Here is a 20331-nt window from a genome sequence, read left to right on the forward strand (position 1 = left end):
ACATTTAGCACAAAAACCAAGGTTGAAACGTATCGTATCCGCGACACGTGCTAAGCTGCGGGGGAGCGATTCCTAATGGGTTTACACCAATATATTAGGATAGCTCAAAATGTTAAAAGTTTTTTGTTTAGAGGTCAATTATCATTCTAAAAAATATTTGTTCGACATGTTAATTTATTAAATTTTAAAAAAATATTGTTTAGAATGCTTTTTATTTTAAAATAAGGAGAACTAACATGACACCCACAGTCATGGCCCTCCGATTCCATTCATAGCATTTCCAAATAAAAATTAACAGTCATGACCATCTGATTCCATTCATAGCATTTCCAAATAAAAATTAACATGTGACATCTTGGTCTTTTAAGTCAACTCTTACCACTGAGCTACCTTGATGGGGTATTGGTTCGAAAGGTTAACTTTCAAAATTCAAAAATATTGTAAATGATAAAATAATAAAATACTTTTGTTTAAAAAACATAAAAAAAATATTTGTTAAAAAGAGTGGAATTGTTGTATTGAATTCCAATTCCAAAATTGTCTCCCAAATTAAGAAGTGGAATTAGACTCACTGTCCTTAATAATAAGATAAAACAAATAAATCTAATTAAAAATGTCAATCTAAGTTTCTTAATTATGTATAGACATGAACATTTTCATATACAAAGCAAACATAATAATATAAATGAACAAATATTACATGAATAAAAGTATTATTATATATTGAAAAGAAAAAAAAATCCAAAGAAAAATCCGAACAATAAAAGGAATGAGACTACATATGTCACAAGTACAAAAACATTGTTTTACAAAAAAAAAAAACATTGATCAAAAAATCCTTTGTGAATCATTCAATATCTATCATTCATATTAGAAGAGAAATTACCTTATTAAAATCATTTGTAACAATTCCTTTTACAACCTTAAAAAACAATTGTACCTTATGTTTCCTTTGTATATAGACCTTGCCAACTATAAACTGTACATGTTTAAGCCGCAAGCAGCGTCCTATAGATCGGTGACGGGCAGTAACATATACTAGCCTCGGTCAGGCAGGGCGGGGAGGCCTAGACGCCATCCTCTCTTCAAAAATAAAATAGAGATGTTATTTATACGGTTATCTAAAAACAAAAACAAAAAACAGGTAAAACATATTTAGCGTACCTCCTGCAACTTTAAGTAGGTTCTCTAATTGGGCACATATGTGTTTTCCATATGTGAACTTCCTGATAGAGTTCATATGGACCTTAATACGTGACAATATGAGGTCACGTACTTGTCTGTCGCTCGTTTCCAAAACCCTTTGCACAACGTAGTTTCCAAACTGGTCTTTGATCATCGCCTAAATTTATTGAGGTAAAAAGTATATATTTATATTGTTGGATTTGAATTCGTTTGTTTGTTTGTCGAGAGAAATTAATAAGAGATAGTACCTGGAGTGGCTCGTTCTCGTCTGTGGAGCCGAGAATTTGGTTAACTAGAAGTCGATGCTCGGATGGGGAAGCATGTTTCAAGCATTTCTCAACTACATTGGAGGCGAATTTCTGTTGGCTCATATCAACTATAATTTCAGCTAGTTCATGTATGATTTTTGATCGATCTTGTTGATTTCCATTCATAAGCACATGCTGAAACACCATAAACGAGGCACATTAAGTAACATCACGAAGTTTATCTAACTATAACTTAAATAGACACATTCATAAATCTATTTGTGGTTTGTGTCCATATGAGATAATGTTTGTAATTATAACTTCGCGAGACATTCATTAATTTATTGAATGTTTCTCATCTGGATTTGGACTCGGATATAGAAAAAATTTGTACCTGAATTACGTAATTGCCATACTGATCTTGCGCTAAAGTCTGAACCGAGTGAATAATTTCGTCCATCAATCTTTTTTGGATGAATGGCTTCTGGCAGTGCTCCAACACCCTCTACTCATGTTAAGAAAATAAAAAGAAATTAGTATTTTATCACGATCACACTCACAGTCTTTTTTTAAAATGGTCAGCGTACAATGTGAAAGTGATTTTACTTTCATTCGTTATGAAAGATTTGATTGAATCAGATGAAACATTTTTAAGTGAAAAATGGATGAAGTGAATTTTTGAAAACATTTTAGATAAAGCTAATGAAATTTTGTTTGATAGAACTTTTTCTCAAACTTGATTGGTTTTGATTTTTGACAAAATAAAATTTTTAGTAACAAATAAGCTCGACACATATGAATTGTTCAATAAAAAAAGTGACATCGAGTTAACGTTATTTGTCCAAAAAGTCTCACACCAACCAAATATTCCAAGTTTTTGACAGCCATATTCGGCCTCATTTGAAAACACTTTTGTTTATTTTTTTGTATCTTCAAATGTTTCCATACAAAAGTGTTTGAAAACTAAATTTAGTAAGACACAATATGTATCTTGATTTTTTGTTTTCAATATCTATACAAAAACAGAAACAAAAGTATTTCCCAAAATAGACTGGCTTATTTGAAAATCACGCGAAATTGAAGGCTAGATTTTCGCGCCATTTTTTAAACACAACTATACAATTAAATAGAAACTAAAAAAAATCTAACCTGTATAACACGGCATCCATAAGGATGCATGGAAAGATTCGCGACTTGACCGAAGAACGAAGTGACAATAAATCCAATATATTCCACAGGAATGCGTTCGATACATTTTTGTATGACATGGTTTCCATTCTGATCGCGTACGCAGACCATGACGTGACCAGCAAGTTCTTCGACTAGTTTTACTTTTTGATCCAAAGTAGCACCTTCTAACATCTGATATATATATATATATAGTAAACAGAAAATCAACATTACATATATCTTGGATGGGCAATCACATAAGGACACTTAAATGCTCAATTTTTTCCATTAAACTTTACACGGGTGCTTGGTATAAAGATTAAAAATGTCGTTTTTTAACTGAAATTTGTTTAAGATGCTCAAATTAATGTGCCAATTTGGAAATAGATCTGAATCAGGATCCATATAGAAATTGTTTCCAATTTCGAAACATGATAGAAAAAAGTGTTTTCAAATAAGTTTATTAACAGTTTCTCATGTAGATTTGAATCCCGATTCAAAAACATGACAGAATAGTGACAAAAATGGTATTATCAAAGTATATGATATAAAAAAAGCGTCGAGAATGAGCGCTACCTTCTGCATCACTCGGCAGCCATACATTTGAAGGGAAAGAGGCAGGACACGACCAGTAAGTATTCTAACCAATTCTCTTTTATGAGGTGCCGTTCCAACATCAAAAAACTGCCATAATCAACCAAAAAACAATAAAAACGGCTGTTTCCTAAAAAAACATTGAAACCGCAATAAGTTCACCATAACTACCTTTTGAACGACATAATTGCCAAAGACATCAGTCATTAGAACAAGAGCTTGAGGCATAATTTCGATGAAAACCATGTTCTTTTCCTCCACTGTTGCCGTCTCAAGCTTCTGTTGTATGAACCGGCTCCCATATTGATCGGTGCTAATCATCCACCAAACAAGAACATATTACAAGATAGTTTATGCAACAAAAGAAAGTAAGAATTTGAAACTACCTGAGCTCAACAACATGGCCAGCAATTTGATAGAGTTGAAAGTCATTCATCTTATTAATATTATTCTTGAACTCTTCGAGAAAACGGTGACTCATTTCAGAAGGAAGCAATCGAATATTCAGCTCGTTTGGATTCAGAAAACCGTTATGTGCAAGGTTTCCATAGGATGCTTGGCGATTGAAATGGACAGGGCTACGAGGATCATTCCTATTCATATCCCTATTCCTATTTTGGTTCCCATTCACATTAAGAGCAGCCATTTGTGCAGTAAGAAAATCGGGGGAGGGTAAATAGTGAAAACCATTCTCAGATACATGATTCGATGATCTATCAAAGTTACCAGATGGTAAGTTTCTCATGACAGGATGAGGAAGATTACCATTGTTCATACCATTTTGAATATGAAACAGGTAATTAGGGTCAACATTTGGAGTCCTGGAAATGAAATTCGGATCCATATGTCCCTGCTGCTGTAATTATTTGAAAATTTGAAACGAAAACAGTGATTATTTACAGTACTTGTGTGTAAAATAACAAAAGAAAACAGTGATTATTTTTTTACCTGAAATCCTAAACCAGAAGGGTTTGAAAAGATGGAATTCTCACCACCACCACCACCGCCAGAAGCTGAGCTTTCTCCTTGCAGACGTCTGGTGAATCTCAAATCATTCTTAGGAAGCAAAGGAGGCGGCAATCTAGGGTTTAAATTCATGTTTGAATAGTAATATGGTCGATAAGATGAATCAGACCTAAGTTGTTGTTCATCTTCAGGCCTGATTATTAATCCACTAACATGATTATGAATCAAATCACGTTCAACGATGGGAGGAGCTGACCCACTTCGATACAAATCACCTTTTCTTTCATCATCAAGCAGCATTCGTATCTGTTCTTCCAACTCGTCTCCAAATGATCCACCTTCATTACTTCCAGCCGTCGACACCATTCCCATTTTAGATAACATTTTTCAAAAAAAACCCAGTTTTTATCTTGATGATCAGAATTCTCTAGATATAAGAAAAACCCAGAAAAACCCAGAAACAATGGCGTCGATTATGGGTTCATGAGTGAAGAACTGGAGGTTGGAGAGGAAGAGGGAAATCCGGCGGCGAAAACAAGTTCTTCAAAAAATTTAGAGTAACCCTTTATTATTAAGTAGGGTTTTGGTTTATCAATGAATTGGATTACAATGGAAACTAACTCAAATTTCCTTTCTTAGATTTCCTGTCAAAGGGAAAGATAAAAGAGAGGCGCATGCAATTAAATTGAGATATAAAGTATAAATTTCACATTTAATTGTCCATTCATGAACTATATATATTATTTCATGGACCAATGAACAACAATGGTACAACAGGAGAGAGAAGATCACTTCTATATACACTATATTTTTTTTATTTGAAAATAAATCAATTAAAATTTTATATTATTCAATCATACCCAAAAAAAAAAAATTAAAAAAAATCTTTCATAAACTAAGTACAAAAATGGTAATAATCACTATGTTTCAATTATAATTTTGAACAATTAATAAACTTATTACTTAACTTAAATAATAAGAATTATATTTAAGAGAGTAAATATACTTCATTCAAGTAAGAGGGTTTAATATTTGATTTTAATGAAAAATTAGCCCGAATTCAAATTTTATTTTCGAATTACAAATCAAATTTTAAACCAATTCGATTTGATTTTTTACTTACGGTTTTAACTCGAAAATCAAACCGAAAATCGAATTCATTTTTTATTACTTATTTTAATTATATATTATATAATTTATGAGATATAATTAAAGAATTATATATTTTATTATATATTAAATTGATTTGGCAATAAAAGTAAAAATAAAATCGAATTCGACCTAAAAATTAAATTTTAATAGGTTCGGTTTAATTTGAATTCGATTGAGTTTTCTAATTGTCTTAAAAAAAATAAAAAAATTGAGAACCGGAACCAAGAAACTCGAATAACAAAAAAAATCGAACCGATTAGACCATTTTCAACCCAGAAACTCATTTTCAAACTCAAAATGTAGTAAACGTCAAATAAAACAGTAATTCATCTCAAACACAAAAACTCATTTCAAAACTCAAAATAATATTTTTATAATATTCATTTCTTACCCTAACCTTTAACCTTATTAGTATTATCTATATATTTATCAACTTTGCATATTTAACCCCAATATTTCTTTATTCATCTAATAAAATTAATTATATATCAATAATTCATACTCAACAAAAATAATTTAATAATACATCTAAATAAACAAACATTTTTAATAAAAAATAAATAAAAAATTTCTATGTTTATTCGTCACGTAAAAATATAAAATAAATTATAAAATATAAATAAATTAGATAAAATTTTAAATATAATATTATTTAATGATTTAATTATATATTTAAAAAATATTATAACTTAGTTGAAGAATCCATTGCATTATATATATATAGGTCAAGGGTCATTTTGACAAAAATGTCCAAAATGGGGAATGAATAGGGTTGGAAGAGAAACACATTTTGTGTTTGCGAATGGCGTTAGGTTGGAAGAGAAAATACACTTATAATAAGATTAACGTGTCGTTGGAGATGGTACTACATTCAAATGAGAGAAGTGGTTCCTAAAAGTGTAAAGATTATATATTAAATTTTTGCTCATTGAATGAAGTGACTTTAAGTCCATACTAAAAAGTAGAAACAAATATATTTTCGAAAAAATGACATCAAAAAAGTTAAGCTTATATATCTAGTTTGACAATGTATTAAATGTATGAGATTTGTTTTTTTTTTTTTTAAACATATTTAGTCTTTTTTAAAATAATATATATCATAATTAAAATTAGCTTTAAATTTTTAAAGGGACAAGTAGGGTGATATATTTTTTAAATAAAATGTAAAAAAAAACATTTTTTTTTTTATAAATTTTAGATCATGTTACCAAAAAAGAATTAAAGCTAAAAATGTTCTTTAAAAAAGGCTCATATATTATTTAATTTTATTTTTTACTCTAAATTTACTTATACTATGAATATATATATATATATATATATATATATATATTATTTTCAATGTTATATAACATAAATAATAAAACAGGAAAAGATAATTAAAAACCAATATTTTAAATGTTTCAAGTCAAGTTGTCATTGATATAATATTAAGTGTCACAAAAACTAAACTAAGAAATGTAAAATTTCTAAAAGCAACACAGATAATCTTATCACAAGAATCATTTAAATCAAATTAAATAAAATTGAACAAGTTTGTTGATTTCAAAAAAACATCTCTAACAAAGCATTAAAATTGTGCGGTTGAAAACCACCATTAAGTTTGCTTGTAGACAATATGGATGAGTTCTATCACAAAAACTTTATTTTATAATGATTAATATTACCATAAATGAAACTCCAAACAAATCAAAGTAACATAGTATCATGTACTAAATTATGCATAAAATAAAATTTATTAATAACCAAGATTATCAAATATATTTAAATATTTATTATCTAATGATAATATTTAAATCAAATAATAACAACAAAATTTAATATTTTAACAATTAAGCAATAACAAAAAAAAAACAATAATTTGAGAAATTTTAATTACATATTTAAATCTAAATAATAGTTTATTAACAATAGAAAGATTAAAGGTCTTAGCCTAAAGTCATTGAGTCATTGCTCCATAACATATAAGTCCACGTTATTATTATTTTTTAATTTGAAGCAGAAAAAATATCATATATTAAATTTATTGGCTAAAACCGTTACAAAATTTAATCAAGATATTTAATGAATCTTATTTACAAATTTTCCACATTTTGACTCATTATTAAGTAGCCATTTTAATATACTACCGTTTTAGTAATTTTTTAAAAATTGTATTTTTACCTAGTTAGAAAAAATTGAAGAAATAAATATATAATTGAATGATTTTTTTCTTCTAAATTTATAAAGTTAGCCTACTTATTTCAATTTATGAGTAATTTTTATTTTTAGTATTATAGTTTTTTTCTAAAAAAACATATTTTTTAAATGGTTGGATGTGAAATTTTTAACTCAGTCATATCCGGTTTTCATATTTTCTCAACTAATCATATTTTTAAATAAAATTATTTAATTAAGATGAGATATAAGTGACGTAAAATAAAAGTACTGTGACTATAACTAAATCAAACCGAATAACAAATTTGATATTCGAGTTTAAACTTTAAATTATACAAATATGACGGTATTCAAATTCGATTCCAAGCTAAAAAATTCAATAAAATTTGTCTAGAGTTCGATTCAAAACTCGAAAATTCAATAAAGTTTAGTTCGGACTCTATTCGAATTGTTCAAACCTTTATTAACTTATATAATTAAAATTCGAATTCAATTGTTATTAATTAGGTGAATATCATATTTCCTTATATACAAAAGAGATGACACTTGGATTTTTTTTTTTATTTTTATAATTATTATCGATTCAACCATGAGAAGTGAAGACTAGATGAAAATGAAAAGATAGATTTATGATATCAATTTAAAATATTAAGTTTAGAAAAGAAAATATAGTATTTTTAAAAGTATATTTAGTTAGTTAAGAAAATAAAGTATATATATAATATATAAGTGTGACATAATAAAAGTTAAAATAATATAAATAAAAATTCAAATGGTCGGTGAAAAATCCAATAAAATATTTTAATTTGAGATAATTCAAATAATTTCAAATTCGAATCAAATATATATAGACACGTCTCAAAAAATTCGGAAATTGTTTGTTTCAGTTACAATCTAGTATATAATATATTAATATTATATAACCAAACAATGCTAAGTGTAAAGACTTGTCACATTTTAAATTATAATTAATTTCTTTACAATAATAAAAAATAATAAAATAATATTTCAGTGTTGCAAAAGCTTTCTTCTTTGTCTCTCTATTTCTCTATCGCTAACGCTATCTTCTCCTCCAGAACGCCATTTCCAATTCTCTGCGATCTTGATTTCTCTGCAATTGTTTTCAATCTCGATCGAGTTTCAGATCTGTTCGTAATCCATACTAAGAATCGAATTTCATCCATGGCTTCTTACTGGTGCTATAGATGCACTCGTTTCATTAGGGTTCCAGCTGAACACAATCTCGTCTGTCCCTTCTGCGATGCTGGATTCATCGAGGTCGTAAACTCCACACCTGGCGCCGCTGTTCGTACCTCCAATCTGAGATTCCGCCATAGTAGCCGTAACCCAGGAGGAGGAGGAGGAGGAGGAGGAGGTGAACGATCGTCTTTCAATCCTGTCATCGTTTTACGTGGTCCTGCTGATGGAGGAGGTGGCGATAGGAATTTCGAGCTGTATTATCATGATGGTGCTGGATCTGATCTTCAACCGCTGCCGGCAGCTATTTCTGAGTTCTTAATGGGATTAGGGTTTGATCGGTTACTTGAACAGCTTGAACAGGTTGAAACGAATGTGATTGGTGGTCGGCATGATATGCCTCCTGCTTCAAAAGAATCGATTGAATCGATGCCTATAGTTGAAATTGGAGATAGTCATATCTCTTCTGAATCGTGTTGTCCTGTTTGTAAGGATGATTTTGAGATTGGTTCTTCTGCTAGGGAAATGCCATGTAAACACATTTATCATTCTGATTGTATCCTTCCATGGTTGTCTCTTCACAATTCATGTCCTGTCTGTCGCCATGAACTTCCAGCGGATTCCAATTTGAGCGTGCCTCAACCTTCAGCTGAAGGAGCTGAAGGCGCTGAAGGAGAAGCGATAGGTCTGACTATATGGAGATTACCCGGGGGAGGATTTGCTGTAGGTAGATTCAGCGGTGAAAGAAGAATAGGGGGTCGTGAGGTTCCTGTTGTATACACTGAAATGGACGGTGGATTCAGTAACAATGGTGGTGGTGTTCCGATTGCGAGAAGGATTTCTCCTACTTCAATGAGAGATCTTTCGAGAGAAGGTGGAGGTGGTGGTGGTGGTGGTTTCAGCAGGTCGATTCGCAATATGTTCTCATCTATTGGAAGACGGCTTTGGACATCGAATTCGGGTGAATCATTCAATGCAAGATGGAATCCTTCTGGTTCAGTCTTCAGCAGGCAAAGAAGGTTAAACAGAGCCATGCTACTTGAAGACTAAGACAGGATATTGGTTGGTAAATGTACATATAAATATTTATGCAATTTTCCCCTTCTTTTTAGTATGAACAAGTAATATAATAATTGATAGTTTCAACTTTCATATCAATTTCTTTGCAAAGATTGAATCTTTATTGATCAAATATTTTGATTTTGATTTTGAAAGCACAATTCCCATAGTAATGGACCCCCCCTCCCTCCATGGTTAAGGTGTTAAATATAGAGTTACCATTGTTTCTGTCAACTTTTTTCATCTTGGTCCCTCAAATTCATGGTAGATCTCTTTCTAAAGGGAATCTCTATCTTTCACTCCCTCCCATATTGCATCTGCAGAAATGGCCAATTTCTAAAGAAAAAAAGAGCAAGAAGACAACAAACAATGGCTGTCTTCTCTCTTCTATGATCCCCATTAATGTACTTCTTTTCTTTTCTTGCCATGCTCAAAGGTAGGTTCAGTTTGTTTAAGGAGTCATAATTTAGCCCAATTGGCATAAAGAAAAATAAGCCAAGCCAAGACAAAACATACCCAATATTGCAAATTGCAAAATGCAAAAAGAAAGAAGAGAATTAAGTAAGAACAATAATGCAGAGATTTCAGGAATTGAGAATTGAGAATCGAGAATCAAGAATCGCCGTTCTTGGGCCAGCACACGAGCATCTTGACGCAGCGCTTCATGATGTAGAACCTGGCCCGCTGCTCGCTGACAATGTTGCTGCATTTTCTGCCGAGATCAGAGTTCTTCGAGCTTTCCCTTTTGTGGGACGAAGATGTTGATGTTGACGACGAAGAAGATGACACGGTTCGCATGGATGAGCTCTTCTCCAAGCGAGGCTGTTTCTGTGACTTGTAGGAAGAAGATGAAGAAGAGGGTTTCTGTGATGAACTTCTCATTAGAGAAGATTTGGAAGTTGAATTTGATGAAGAAGAAGGAACATAATCATAATTCTCATCTTTTGATTGCCAATTATCATCATCTGGATAATACATTTTTTGTTTAGAGAGAGAATATTGAACAAGGATATGTAACATAGTAGCTATTATTGATGATCAATTTATAACAGACCATTGGGGACAGGATTGCAGGAAGTGGCAAGTGGACCTCTTTTTTTTTTTTTTTTTTTTTTACAAATCAGTCAAAATATCATTATGGTTATATTAATTGTTCTTTGACTCATTTAGATATCATTACTTATGAATATGATTATTAGTGACTAGAATTACAAGGTTAAAGAAAAATTATGAGAAAAATGTAAACTTTAAATTGAAAAAATAAATAAATAATAAGGGCTAAATGATTACTAAATGAACTAATACAATGATATGTACTGGTTTCACCTAAACTAATATCATGAAAGTTGGATAAAGGCCCAACTACTCCATCAGCCCAACTTCATATTTGATGTATTATTTGGAATTTTAATTTTTTCATAGATTTTTTCATAGATTTTAATTTATTTATTTTAAAGTGTAAGCACTTTAATTTGGTATATTTATGTTGAAATGCACATCTAACTTGTTGATGTCGATTTGAGAATTTTTAAATATAGTAGTAATAATAATATAAAAGAAATACATGCAAATCGGTTTATAGTAAAAGAGATTTAAAAAAATAGTGTTACTATTATTGTTATTTATATTTATTTTAACATTTACTATAGTTTAAATTTTGAAGAATTTAACTATCAAGTAAGAATTTTACAGTTTATTTTGTCAAAGTTATGCTTTTTTTAAGTTAATTATGAGCGCATGATTTGGTTCGATTTGGATAATTCTATTATTCCCACAAATGACATTTTGATTCATTTATGAAGTGACTTAACCATTCACCTTGTGAGATAAATATCTCAATAAAATTAAATTTTAACATTTTGTTTAGGCATAAGATTTGAAAAGCTGAATTACTATTATTTAAATAACAATTTCCAAAATTTTAAGTTAGTTTATGAATATATTGATTTATATAAATTGATATAAATTTGTTTTATTTTTGAGAAAATATTGTTAAATTGAGCTGTTGAATAAGTTAGTGTTAAGTTAGTGTTAATCAATTTTTAACAAGTATGTCCTTTTAGGAATCAATTATATTTAATTTAGTTTTTTTTTAGTAATATAACCAGTAACACCACGAAGTTAATAGTAAATTGTACTTTTTTTTTTTTGTAAGGCTATAAATAGTAGTATCTTTTTAGTTACTGAATAACAAAGAATACACGCATATTCTATACATTATAATTGTCTCTAAATTTGGTATGAGAGCCAATTAAAATTGGATTGTCAGAAAATTTTGTGAGTGTGAAAAGTAATCGTATTACTTGTGAGTGATTTGAATAAAAATAGCAACAAAAAGTAGTTTTGTTCAACCATCAATTCCAAAGTTTAATGGATTTTATGATCATTGATCCATGTTAATGAGCAATTTTCTTAGATTAAAAGAGTATTGGGGTATTGTAGAAAAAGAAATTCCAACTGAACCAGAGAAAAATGTTGAAGTAAGGTGAATGCATACAATAATACGAAACTGAAGGATTTTAAGGAAAATAACTATCTTTTTCAGGCTATTAATAGAACATTTTTCCAGACTATTTTAGATACTAGATCAGCCAAAAACATTTAGGAATTCCATGAAGAATAAGCATAAAGTAATTGATCGTGTTCAACTATCACAATTGCAAGCTCTCAAAAGGGATTTTGAGGTGTTACAAATGAAGGCATGTGAGTTTATGAATACATACTTTTCGCGTAATTTAACCATTGTCAACAAGATGAGGCAGCACAAATGCAAGGTAAGTGATGAGGATGTTGTTGAAAAAAATACTAAGATCAATGACCCCTAATTTTGCCTATGTAGTTTGTTCAATTGAAGAGTCAAAAGATCTTAACATTATTTCAATTGATGAAATGCAAATAACTTATTGGTTCATTAGCAACGAATGATTGCACGTGTTGATAAGGATCAGGCCTTGAAGGTTACATATGAAGAGTTTTCAAGTGGAGAGACATGGTAACTTTCGAGGTAGATGCAGAGGTATTGAGAGACATATCTATGACATGTCAACTATTGAATGTTTTGGCTGTCATAAGTTTGAGCATTTTTAGTATGAATGTCCAGACAAATCACAAAAAAGGCACATTATGTGGAAATAGAAGAAGAAATGTTTTTGATGTCTTATACGGATGAAGAAAAGACAAATCAAGATGAAATATGTATGTGTTACTTTGATTCAGGCTGCACCAATCACATTAATGACAAGAAAGAGTTATTTTCAAATTTTGATGAAGGTTTCAGAAAAACAGTAAAACTAGGAAACAAGTCGATAATGAAAGTGAGAAAAGGAACTATTGTGATGATGGTGAATGAAATTACTTAGGCCATCACTAGTGTGTTCTATGTTCCAAATTTGACAAACAATCTACTGAGCATTGGGCAGCTAATTGATAAGGATCTGAAAATTATCATTAAACAAGGGAAGTGCACATTTTACCATGCACATAGGGGACTGGTAAATTGTAATATTTTCAAATCGAATGTTCAAACTTTTTGCAAATATAAAAAGGAGGAGATGTGTTTCTTTGTTGCTGAAGATGTGGTTCAATTGTGACATAGTCAATATGGTCACTTGAATCACAAAGGATTAAGACTTTTCAGTAAAAGGAAATGGTAAATGACTTACCTTCACATGAAGTCATGTCTAAAGTAATGTGAAGTGTAGAGAGTAAAGGAAGAAATCAATATGATTGAATGAAATAGTGTAAAGAGACTCTAATTAAGAAGAGGATAAAAATTGTAATGAAACAGAGGTTGATGAAGAAAAATAAAGTTGATTCTCAAACAAATAAAGCAGTAGTAGAGAAAATTAGAGAGGAAAATACTCAGACTAATCAAATTGAAGCAGAGGATATTAAGACTGATGTAGAGGATACTAAAACTAATGTTGAAAGAAACAAAGACACAAATCTTAAAATTCAAGTAAAGGACATCAATGATAAAAACTTTGAAGACCTGAAAAAGAACTTTTTTCTATCAAATTAGAATGAGTTTGTACAAAGAAATATTACAGGAATAAGTAAATGATGCGGTGCGAGTCGAAGAGGCGTTTATGCGAAAGTTGCAGCATCCGAAAATATCTCGCAAGTGTCAGATTTCGACGATTGCCTAGTGTTTTTCGGGCGGAAACGTTTAGGGGCTCAAAATCGCATTTTTTATTAGTTTCGAGTGTTTTTTTCAATTTATTAAAAGTTGTTTATTTCTTTTGCAAGCTAGGGTTTGAGTATTTAAAGGATCTTAAAACACTTTGTTAGGGGAAGATTATTAATCAGAAAACGAGGTTTCCTCAATATCTATCAACGTTCGGTATTCGTAAGAATCAACGAATCTTGATAAAGGTTCATCCTAGCCACGCACGCTGCATCAGTTGGTATCAGTTTCCAGTCGACCCTGAGGTATGCCGCCCCGAAGACAGCCGCGCAACCCTACCCCTGGTGCTGATGATGGTGACCTTACTGAGTTGCGACGTGAAAACGCTGAGTTTCGCCGTGATAACGACGATTTGAGGCGGCAGGTTGAATGGTTGACGCAACGGATGGATGCATCTATGCACATGCACCACCCTGAAGATGATGTTACGATGACAGATGAAAACCCTCTCGGTGGTCTTCGGAATCGATCCCCTGAACGCCCCAATCATCGCTGGGAGCAGGCTTTCAGGGTGGACATCCCTAAGTTCGATGGTAGTCTATCACCGGAAAAGTTTATTGATTGGCTTTCTCAGGTTGAAGAGATTCTGGATTTCAAGGAAGTTCCTGCAGATCGTCGTGTACCCCTTGTTACGATCCGCTTACATGGTCGTGCACAAGCATGGTGGCAGCAGTTGAAACAGACACGTGTTCGTCATGGTAAGGCAAAGCTCACGAATTGGGACAAATTCAGGAAGCATATTAGGGCTGCGTTTCTACCATATAATTACGAACATAACCTGTACCAGCGGTTCCAGAATCTTCGTCAGGGTTCTCGTTCCGTGGATGACTATTCCACTGAGTTTTACACCTTTGTGGCTCGTGTTGACCTGTCTGAGTCCCCTCTCCAGTTGGTTTCTCGCTATATTGGTGGCCTTCGCCTCCAGTTGCAGGATATTTTGAATATGTTTGATCCCTTGACTGTTTCTGAGGCACATCAGCGTGCTTCACAGGCTGAGAAACAGCTAGCCAGGCGCGGTTCGGGTAGCTTTGGAAAACAGGTTGTCCCCACTAGTGGCATTGGTTCTTCTTCCCAGTCGGCCCATCCCACCCCAGCCCCCCTCGCGGCACTACAGCCCCCCCGCAGGGACGTCCCGGTGGCTTGCGTTGTTTCAATTGTGGTGAAGTTGGCCATCGCCAAGCAGAGTGTCGCAACCCAAAGTCCACCAATCGTGGTCTTTTTACTGAGGTGGATGATCCTGACTCTGCTCTTCCTTCAGATTCAGCCCCAGTGTATGATGTTTATGATGATGAGGCAGCGGAGGAGTATGTTTCTAGCGATGTTGGCCCCCTTTTGGTGATTCGTCGATCATGTTTAACCCCTCGTGCTCCTGACAACGAGTGGTTACGCAATAATCTGTTCCATTCCACTTGTACCATCGGTGGCAAAGTTTGCACCTTCATCATTGATGCTGAGAGTTGTGAGAATGTGATTTCTGAGGTTGCAGTTTCGAAGCTGGGTCTGTCCACTGAACCTCATCCCAAGCCTTATCGCTTGTCCTGGCTGAGTCAAGGTACGGATGTTACAGTTTCGAAGCGCGTACTTGTTAATTTTTCCATTGGTTCCCATTATCGTGATGCTGTATATTGTGATGTGGTTCCTATGGATGCTTGTCACCTTTTACTTGGTCGCCCTTGGCAGTTTGATCATTCTGTTATACATGATGGGCGTGCTAATACCTACACGTTCTTATTTCATGGTACCAAGATTGTGTTGATGCCAAATCAGCCCAAGAAGGGTGCTGCCCCCACTCATCATGTGTCCCCCCCTGCCACCTTATTGTCTCGGGGTCCTTTTCAAACCGCCATGGTCGAATCAGGCATGGTGTTTGCTCTATTTTGTTCGCTGATTACCTGTGGTGCTAGTTCTGAGGTGCCTATTCCAGTGCAGCCGCTGTTACAGGAGTTTGCAGATGTTTTTCCTGAGAATCTACCTTGTGCCTTGCCTCCTTTGCGTGATATCCAGCATCACATTGACTTGGTTCCAGGTGCTGCCCTACCCAACCGTCCTCATTACCGCATGAGTCCCAAAGAACATGAAGAGTTGCGTAGACAGGTGGAGGACTTGCTGGCTAAGGGACACATTCGAGAGAGCCTTAGTCCCTGTGCTGTCCCGGCCCTTCTTACCCCAAAAAAGGATGGGTCTTGGCGTATGTGCATTGATAGTCGTGCTATCAACAAGATTACAGTGCGTTATCGGTTTCCTATTCCCCGGTTGGATGACTTGTTGGATCAGTTGGGTGGTGCTTCTGTGTTTAGCAAACTGGATCTCAAGAGTGGATACCATCAGATTCGTATTCGCATGGGTGATGAGTGGAAGACTGCCTTTAAGACTCGTGAGGGCTTATATGAGTGGCTGGTTATGCCGTTTGGTCTGTCGAATGCTCCTAGCACCTTTATGCGTGTGATGAACCAGGCTCTTCGCCCTTTCATTGGGAAGTTTGTAGTCGTTTACTTCGACGACATCTTGATTTACAGTGACAGCGAGGTAGCACACCTCTCCCATCTTCGTGAGGTGTTATCTGTTCTCCGGCGTGACAAGTTCTATGCTGCTTCCTCGAAGTGCACATTTCTTACTGATTCTACCCAGTTCCTCGGTTATGTGGTGTCTCGGGAGGGCCTGAAAGTGGACCCGAGTAAGGTACTGGCTGTCAATCAGTGGCCCCGCCCCTCTTCGATCACTGAAGTTCGCAGTTTTCATGGCTTGGCTTCCTTCTATCGGCGTTTTATTCCTCACTTCAGTAGTGTTACGGCTCCTATCACTGATTGTATGAAGGGGGTTAAGTTCTTCTGGACGGATGATGCCGAGGCTGCCTTTGTTGAGATCAAGCACCGACTCACTTCAGCCCCTATTTTGGTTCTTCCTGATTTTTCCCAGCCATTTGAACTACATTGTGATGCTTCGAAATTGGGTATTGGGGCTGTACTTAGCCAATCTGGGCGTCCTGTTGCTTATTTTAGTGAGAAACTGTCTAGCGCTAAACTTCGTTTCAGTACCTATGATATTGAGTTCTATGCTATTGTCCAGGCAGTCAAACACTGGCGTCATTATTTATTTCAGCGGGAGTTTGTCTTATATACGGATCATGATTCCCTCAAGCATCTTGGTGGTCAGGACAAGATTTCTCATCGTCATGCTTCGTGGGTCTCTTATTTACAGCAGTTTACTTTTGTGATTAAACACAAGGCTGGTGTGTCTAATCGCGTGGCTGATGCTTTGAGTCGTCGTCATGGGCTGTTGGCGGAGATGCGTGTCCATGTACCCGGCTTTGATTCGTTTGTGGACCTCTATCGTGATGATCCTTTCTTTTCTCAGGTCCTCATTCGCATCCAACAGGGGGATTCGAGGGACTTTGTCTTGGAGGATGGGTTCCTTTTCCGCGGTGTGCAGCTGTGCATTCCAGATTGCAGCCTGCGTTTGAGGATGATTCAGGAACTCCACAAAGAAGGCCATGTTGGGCGTGATCGTACCTTCCAGCTTCTTGCAGCTTCTTATTTCTGGCCTTCGATGCGCAAAGAGGTGGGGCGTTTTGTTGCTCGTTGTCGTGTTTGTCAGTTGGCTAAGGGCGCTTCGACTAATGCCGGGTTATACTTGCCTCTGCCTATTCCCACTCAACCATGGTCTGATGTCAGTATGGATTTTGTCCTTGGGCTGCCACGTACCCAGCGTGGTTCTGATTCGATTTTTGTGGTGGTTGACCGATTCTCGAAGATGGTTCATTTCATTCCCTGCAAGAAAACCTCTGATGCTGTGGCTGTTGCACAGCTTTATTTCAGGGATGTGTATCGCCTTCATGGACTTCCTGCCTCCATAGTTTCTGATCGGGACACTCGCTTTGTGAGTCACTTTTGGAGGAGTCTTTGGCGTTTGGTTAATACTCAGCTGAATTTTAGCAGTGCCTATCACCCGCAAACTGATGGCCAAACTGAAGTTGTTAATAGGTCTTTGGGGAACCTTCTGCGCAGTTTAATTGGGGATCATCCTAAGGCTTGGGATCTGAAGCTGCCTCAGGCCGAGTTTGCTCACAATCATGCTGTTAATCGCTCCACTGGTTTCAGTCCTTTCCATGTGATTTACGGGCTGTCTCCGCGTGCTCCTCTTGATTTGTTAGCGCTGCCCAGCAAGGTGCGTCCTCATTCCACTGCTGCGGATTTTGTTGGTCAGTTGGCTCAGGTTCATCAGACCACTCATGACCGCTTGGTTGCTGCTACTGCCAAGTACAAGGAGAAGGCTGATTCGAGAAGGCGTGCTGTTGATTTTGAAGTTGGTGACTTTGTGTGGGCTATTCTGACTAAGGATCGTTTTCCAGCTCATGAATATAGCAAGCTTGCTGCTAAGAAGATTGGTCCTGTTGAGATTGTGGAGAAGATCAACCCCAATGCTTATCGTTTACGCCTTCCCAGCCATGTGCGTACCTCTGATGTGTTCAATGTGAAGCATCTTGTTCCTTTTGTGGGTGAGTCTTCTTCTGATGAGGATGATGCGGTTCCAGATTCGAGGACGAATCTTTTCTACCCTGGGGGGAATGATGCGGTGCGAGTCGAAGAGGCGTTTATGCGAAAGTTGCAGCATCCGAAAATATCTCGCAAGTGTCAGATTTCGACGATTGCCTAGTGTTTTTCGGGCGGAAACGTTTAGGGGCTCAAAATCGCATTTTTTATTAGTTTCGGGTGTTTTTTTCAATTTATTAAAAGTTGTTTATTTCTTTTGCAAGCTAGGGTTTGAGTATTTAAAGGATCTTAAAACACTTTGTTAGGGGAAGATTATTAATCAGAAAACGAGGTTTCCTCAATATCTATCAACGTTCGGTATTCGTAAGAATCAACGAATCTTGATAAAGGTTCATCCTAGCCACGCACGCTGCATCAGTAAACCTCATCATCTTTTTCAATTCAATATCCTTACATCTAAAAGGAAATAGAGGGGGAAAAAGGCCTTATGACGCAACATGTTTATATGGAAATAAACACCCTAATTGAGGTAGATAGGATATGTTTTTGATTGTATTCTTCTCGTTTATAATCTCTATTGTTTGTTTTTGCGAATGCTACTAATCAGTTTCTTTATGGTCTTTTGATTGTCATTATTTAATCATAACTAGAGTTTGTCTAGTTTTGATTATTGATCTTTTCACTTTTGAGATTTTTAATGAAATGATATTAACCGTTTTAAAAAAAAAATATGTGAAGTGTGTTTACAAAAGAGGCAACACAGACTTCCTTTTCCACTGGAGACTATTTGGAAAGCTATTCAAATTCTTCAACTAGTGCATGCTGACATATGTGGACCTATCAAACCTATGTCCAATAGTAGAAATAACGACAATGATATATAAAGACAGCTAACAACTTCATATACTCTACAACAAAATGGAGTTGTAGAGAGAAATATTTGAACTCTCATGTACATGGTTCGTGGTTGATTGTGGAGAAGCAAATTTTAAAAACTTTTTGGGCAGAAGCTGTGAATTAGACAATTCATGTCCATAATAGAAGTTCAACGCGTGCCGTAAAGATTAAAACACCCGAAGAAATTTGGAGTGGTGTTAAGTTATTAGTTGCTCACTTTCAAGTGTTTTGTTGCATTTCTCATTCTTATGTCTTGACAAAAAAGCGCATCAATTTGGATGACAAAAGTATCAAATGTATCCTACTTGAGGTCAGTGAAAAATCTAAAGTATATCAACTATATGAACATCTCTCAAAAGATTATAGTAAATCATGATGTGGTGTTTGAAAAGGATGTAACTAGTAGTGAGATAAGGAGCATGAGAAAGTTGCACTTATTGGTTTAGAATGGGAAGAAAAAGACTGCTGCTATACGTGAAGCAATTGTGAAAGTTGAAACAGTGGAAGAAAACTACTGATGTCACAATTCAAACTGAAGTGCACCATCAAGTAATGCTTCAAAGTCTAGTGAAAGTTCTCTTTCACTAATTATTCAAGTAATAGAAAGAAGTCATTTAGTGTGAATGGGAGATTACATCAATGGAGAAGGTCTCTTAGATGAAGAACAAGATGATGATGTTGTGTTCTTTTTAATGATGACAACCTCAACTAATCTAGTGTACTTTGGAAATGTTTTAAAAAGTGCATCACGAAGAACTGCAATGGATGTTGAAATTGCTGTTATTGAAAGAAGAAAAAATGAAAAATACTTGGGAGGTGATTGCTTACCAACTCATGCAAATAAGGTGGGAGTGAAATAGGTCTACAAAATAAAGTTGAATGAACTTGGAGAAATTGAGAAGCTCAAAGCCCGTTTGGTAGCAAAATGGTACACTCAAAGAATGGAGTAGAAAGGTATTTGCTCCTATGGCACGTTTAAACACAGTTTATATGGTGATCTCTCTTGTAACACAAAATGAGTGGAACATATTTC

The 20331-nt window shown here is 34.7% G+C and overlaps 3 protein-coding genes across 3 annotated transcripts; 1 reads left to right on the forward strand and 2 right to left on the reverse strand.

The window, feature by feature from the left end:
- Window positions 1-1048: 1048 nt before the first annotated feature.
- On the reverse strand, window positions 1049-4535 carry LOC124934502 (pumilio homolog 3-like). Its single transcript, XM_047475040.1, has 9 exons — window positions 4146-4535; window positions 3584-4053; window positions 3369-3510; window positions 3180-3287; window positions 2583-2795; window positions 1828-1938; window positions 1434-1628; window positions 1165-1342; window positions 1049-1083 (listed from the first exon to the last, which is right to left on the reverse strand). The coding sequence occupies exons 1-9, from the start codon at window positions 4533-4535 to the stop codon at window positions 1049-1051; spliced, it is 1842 nt and encodes a 613-aa protein (XP_047330996.1).
- A 111-nt stretch (window positions 4536-4646) lies between these two features.
- Window positions 4647-9894, forward strand: LOC124934503 (E3 ubiquitin-protein ligase RDUF2-like). The gene is made up of 2 exons (XM_047475041.1): window positions 4647-4701; window positions 8482-9894. The coding sequence occupies exons 1-2, from the start codon at window positions 4647-4649 to the stop codon at window positions 9714-9716; spliced, it is 1290 nt and encodes a 429-aa protein (XP_047330997.1). The 3' UTR covers window positions 9717-9894.
- Window positions 9895-10002: 108 nt separating this feature from the next.
- On the reverse strand, window positions 10003-10782 carry LOC124933581 (small polypeptide DEVIL 13-like). The gene has a single exon (XM_047474002.1). The coding sequence runs from the start codon at window positions 10743-10745 to the stop codon at window positions 10338-10340; it is 408 nt and encodes a 135-aa protein (XP_047329958.1). The 5' UTR covers window positions 10746-10782; the 3' UTR covers window positions 10003-10337.
- Between the last annotated feature and the right edge of the window lie 9549 nt (window positions 10783-20331).

Source organism: Impatiens glandulifera, chromosome 4 (genome assembly GCF_907164915.1).
Source record: "Impatiens glandulifera chromosome 4, dImpGla2.1, whole genome shotgun sequence".
NCBI lineage: Eukaryota > Viridiplantae > Streptophyta > Magnoliopsida > Ericales > Balsaminaceae > Impatiens > Impatiens glandulifera.

Coding starts and splice junctions, on each gene's coding strand:
- LOC124934502 (XM_047475040.1), bottom strand. CDS start 4,535: ATGGGAATGGTGTCGACGGCTGGAAGTAATGAAGGTGGATCATTTGGA. Junction 2,796..3,179: donor GCTGCCGAGTGATGCAGAAG/GTAGCGCTCATT, acceptor TATATATATCAG/ATGTTAGAAGGTGCTACTTT. Junction 1,629..1,827: donor ATGGCAATTACGTAATTCAG/GTACAAATTTTT, acceptor ATGGTGTTTCAG/CATGTGCTTATGAATGGAAA.
- LOC124934503 (XM_047475041.1), top strand. CDS start 4,647: ATGAGTGAAGAACTGGAGGTTGGAGAGGAAGAGGGAAATCCGGCGGCG. Junction 4,702..8,481: donor AAATCCGGCGGCGAAAACAA/GTTCTTCAAAAA, acceptor ATAATATTTCAG/TGTTGCAAAAGCTTTCTTCT.
- LOC124933581 (XM_047474002.1), bottom strand. CDS start 10,745: ATGTTACATATCCTTGTTCAATATTCTCTCTCTAAACAAAAAATGTAT.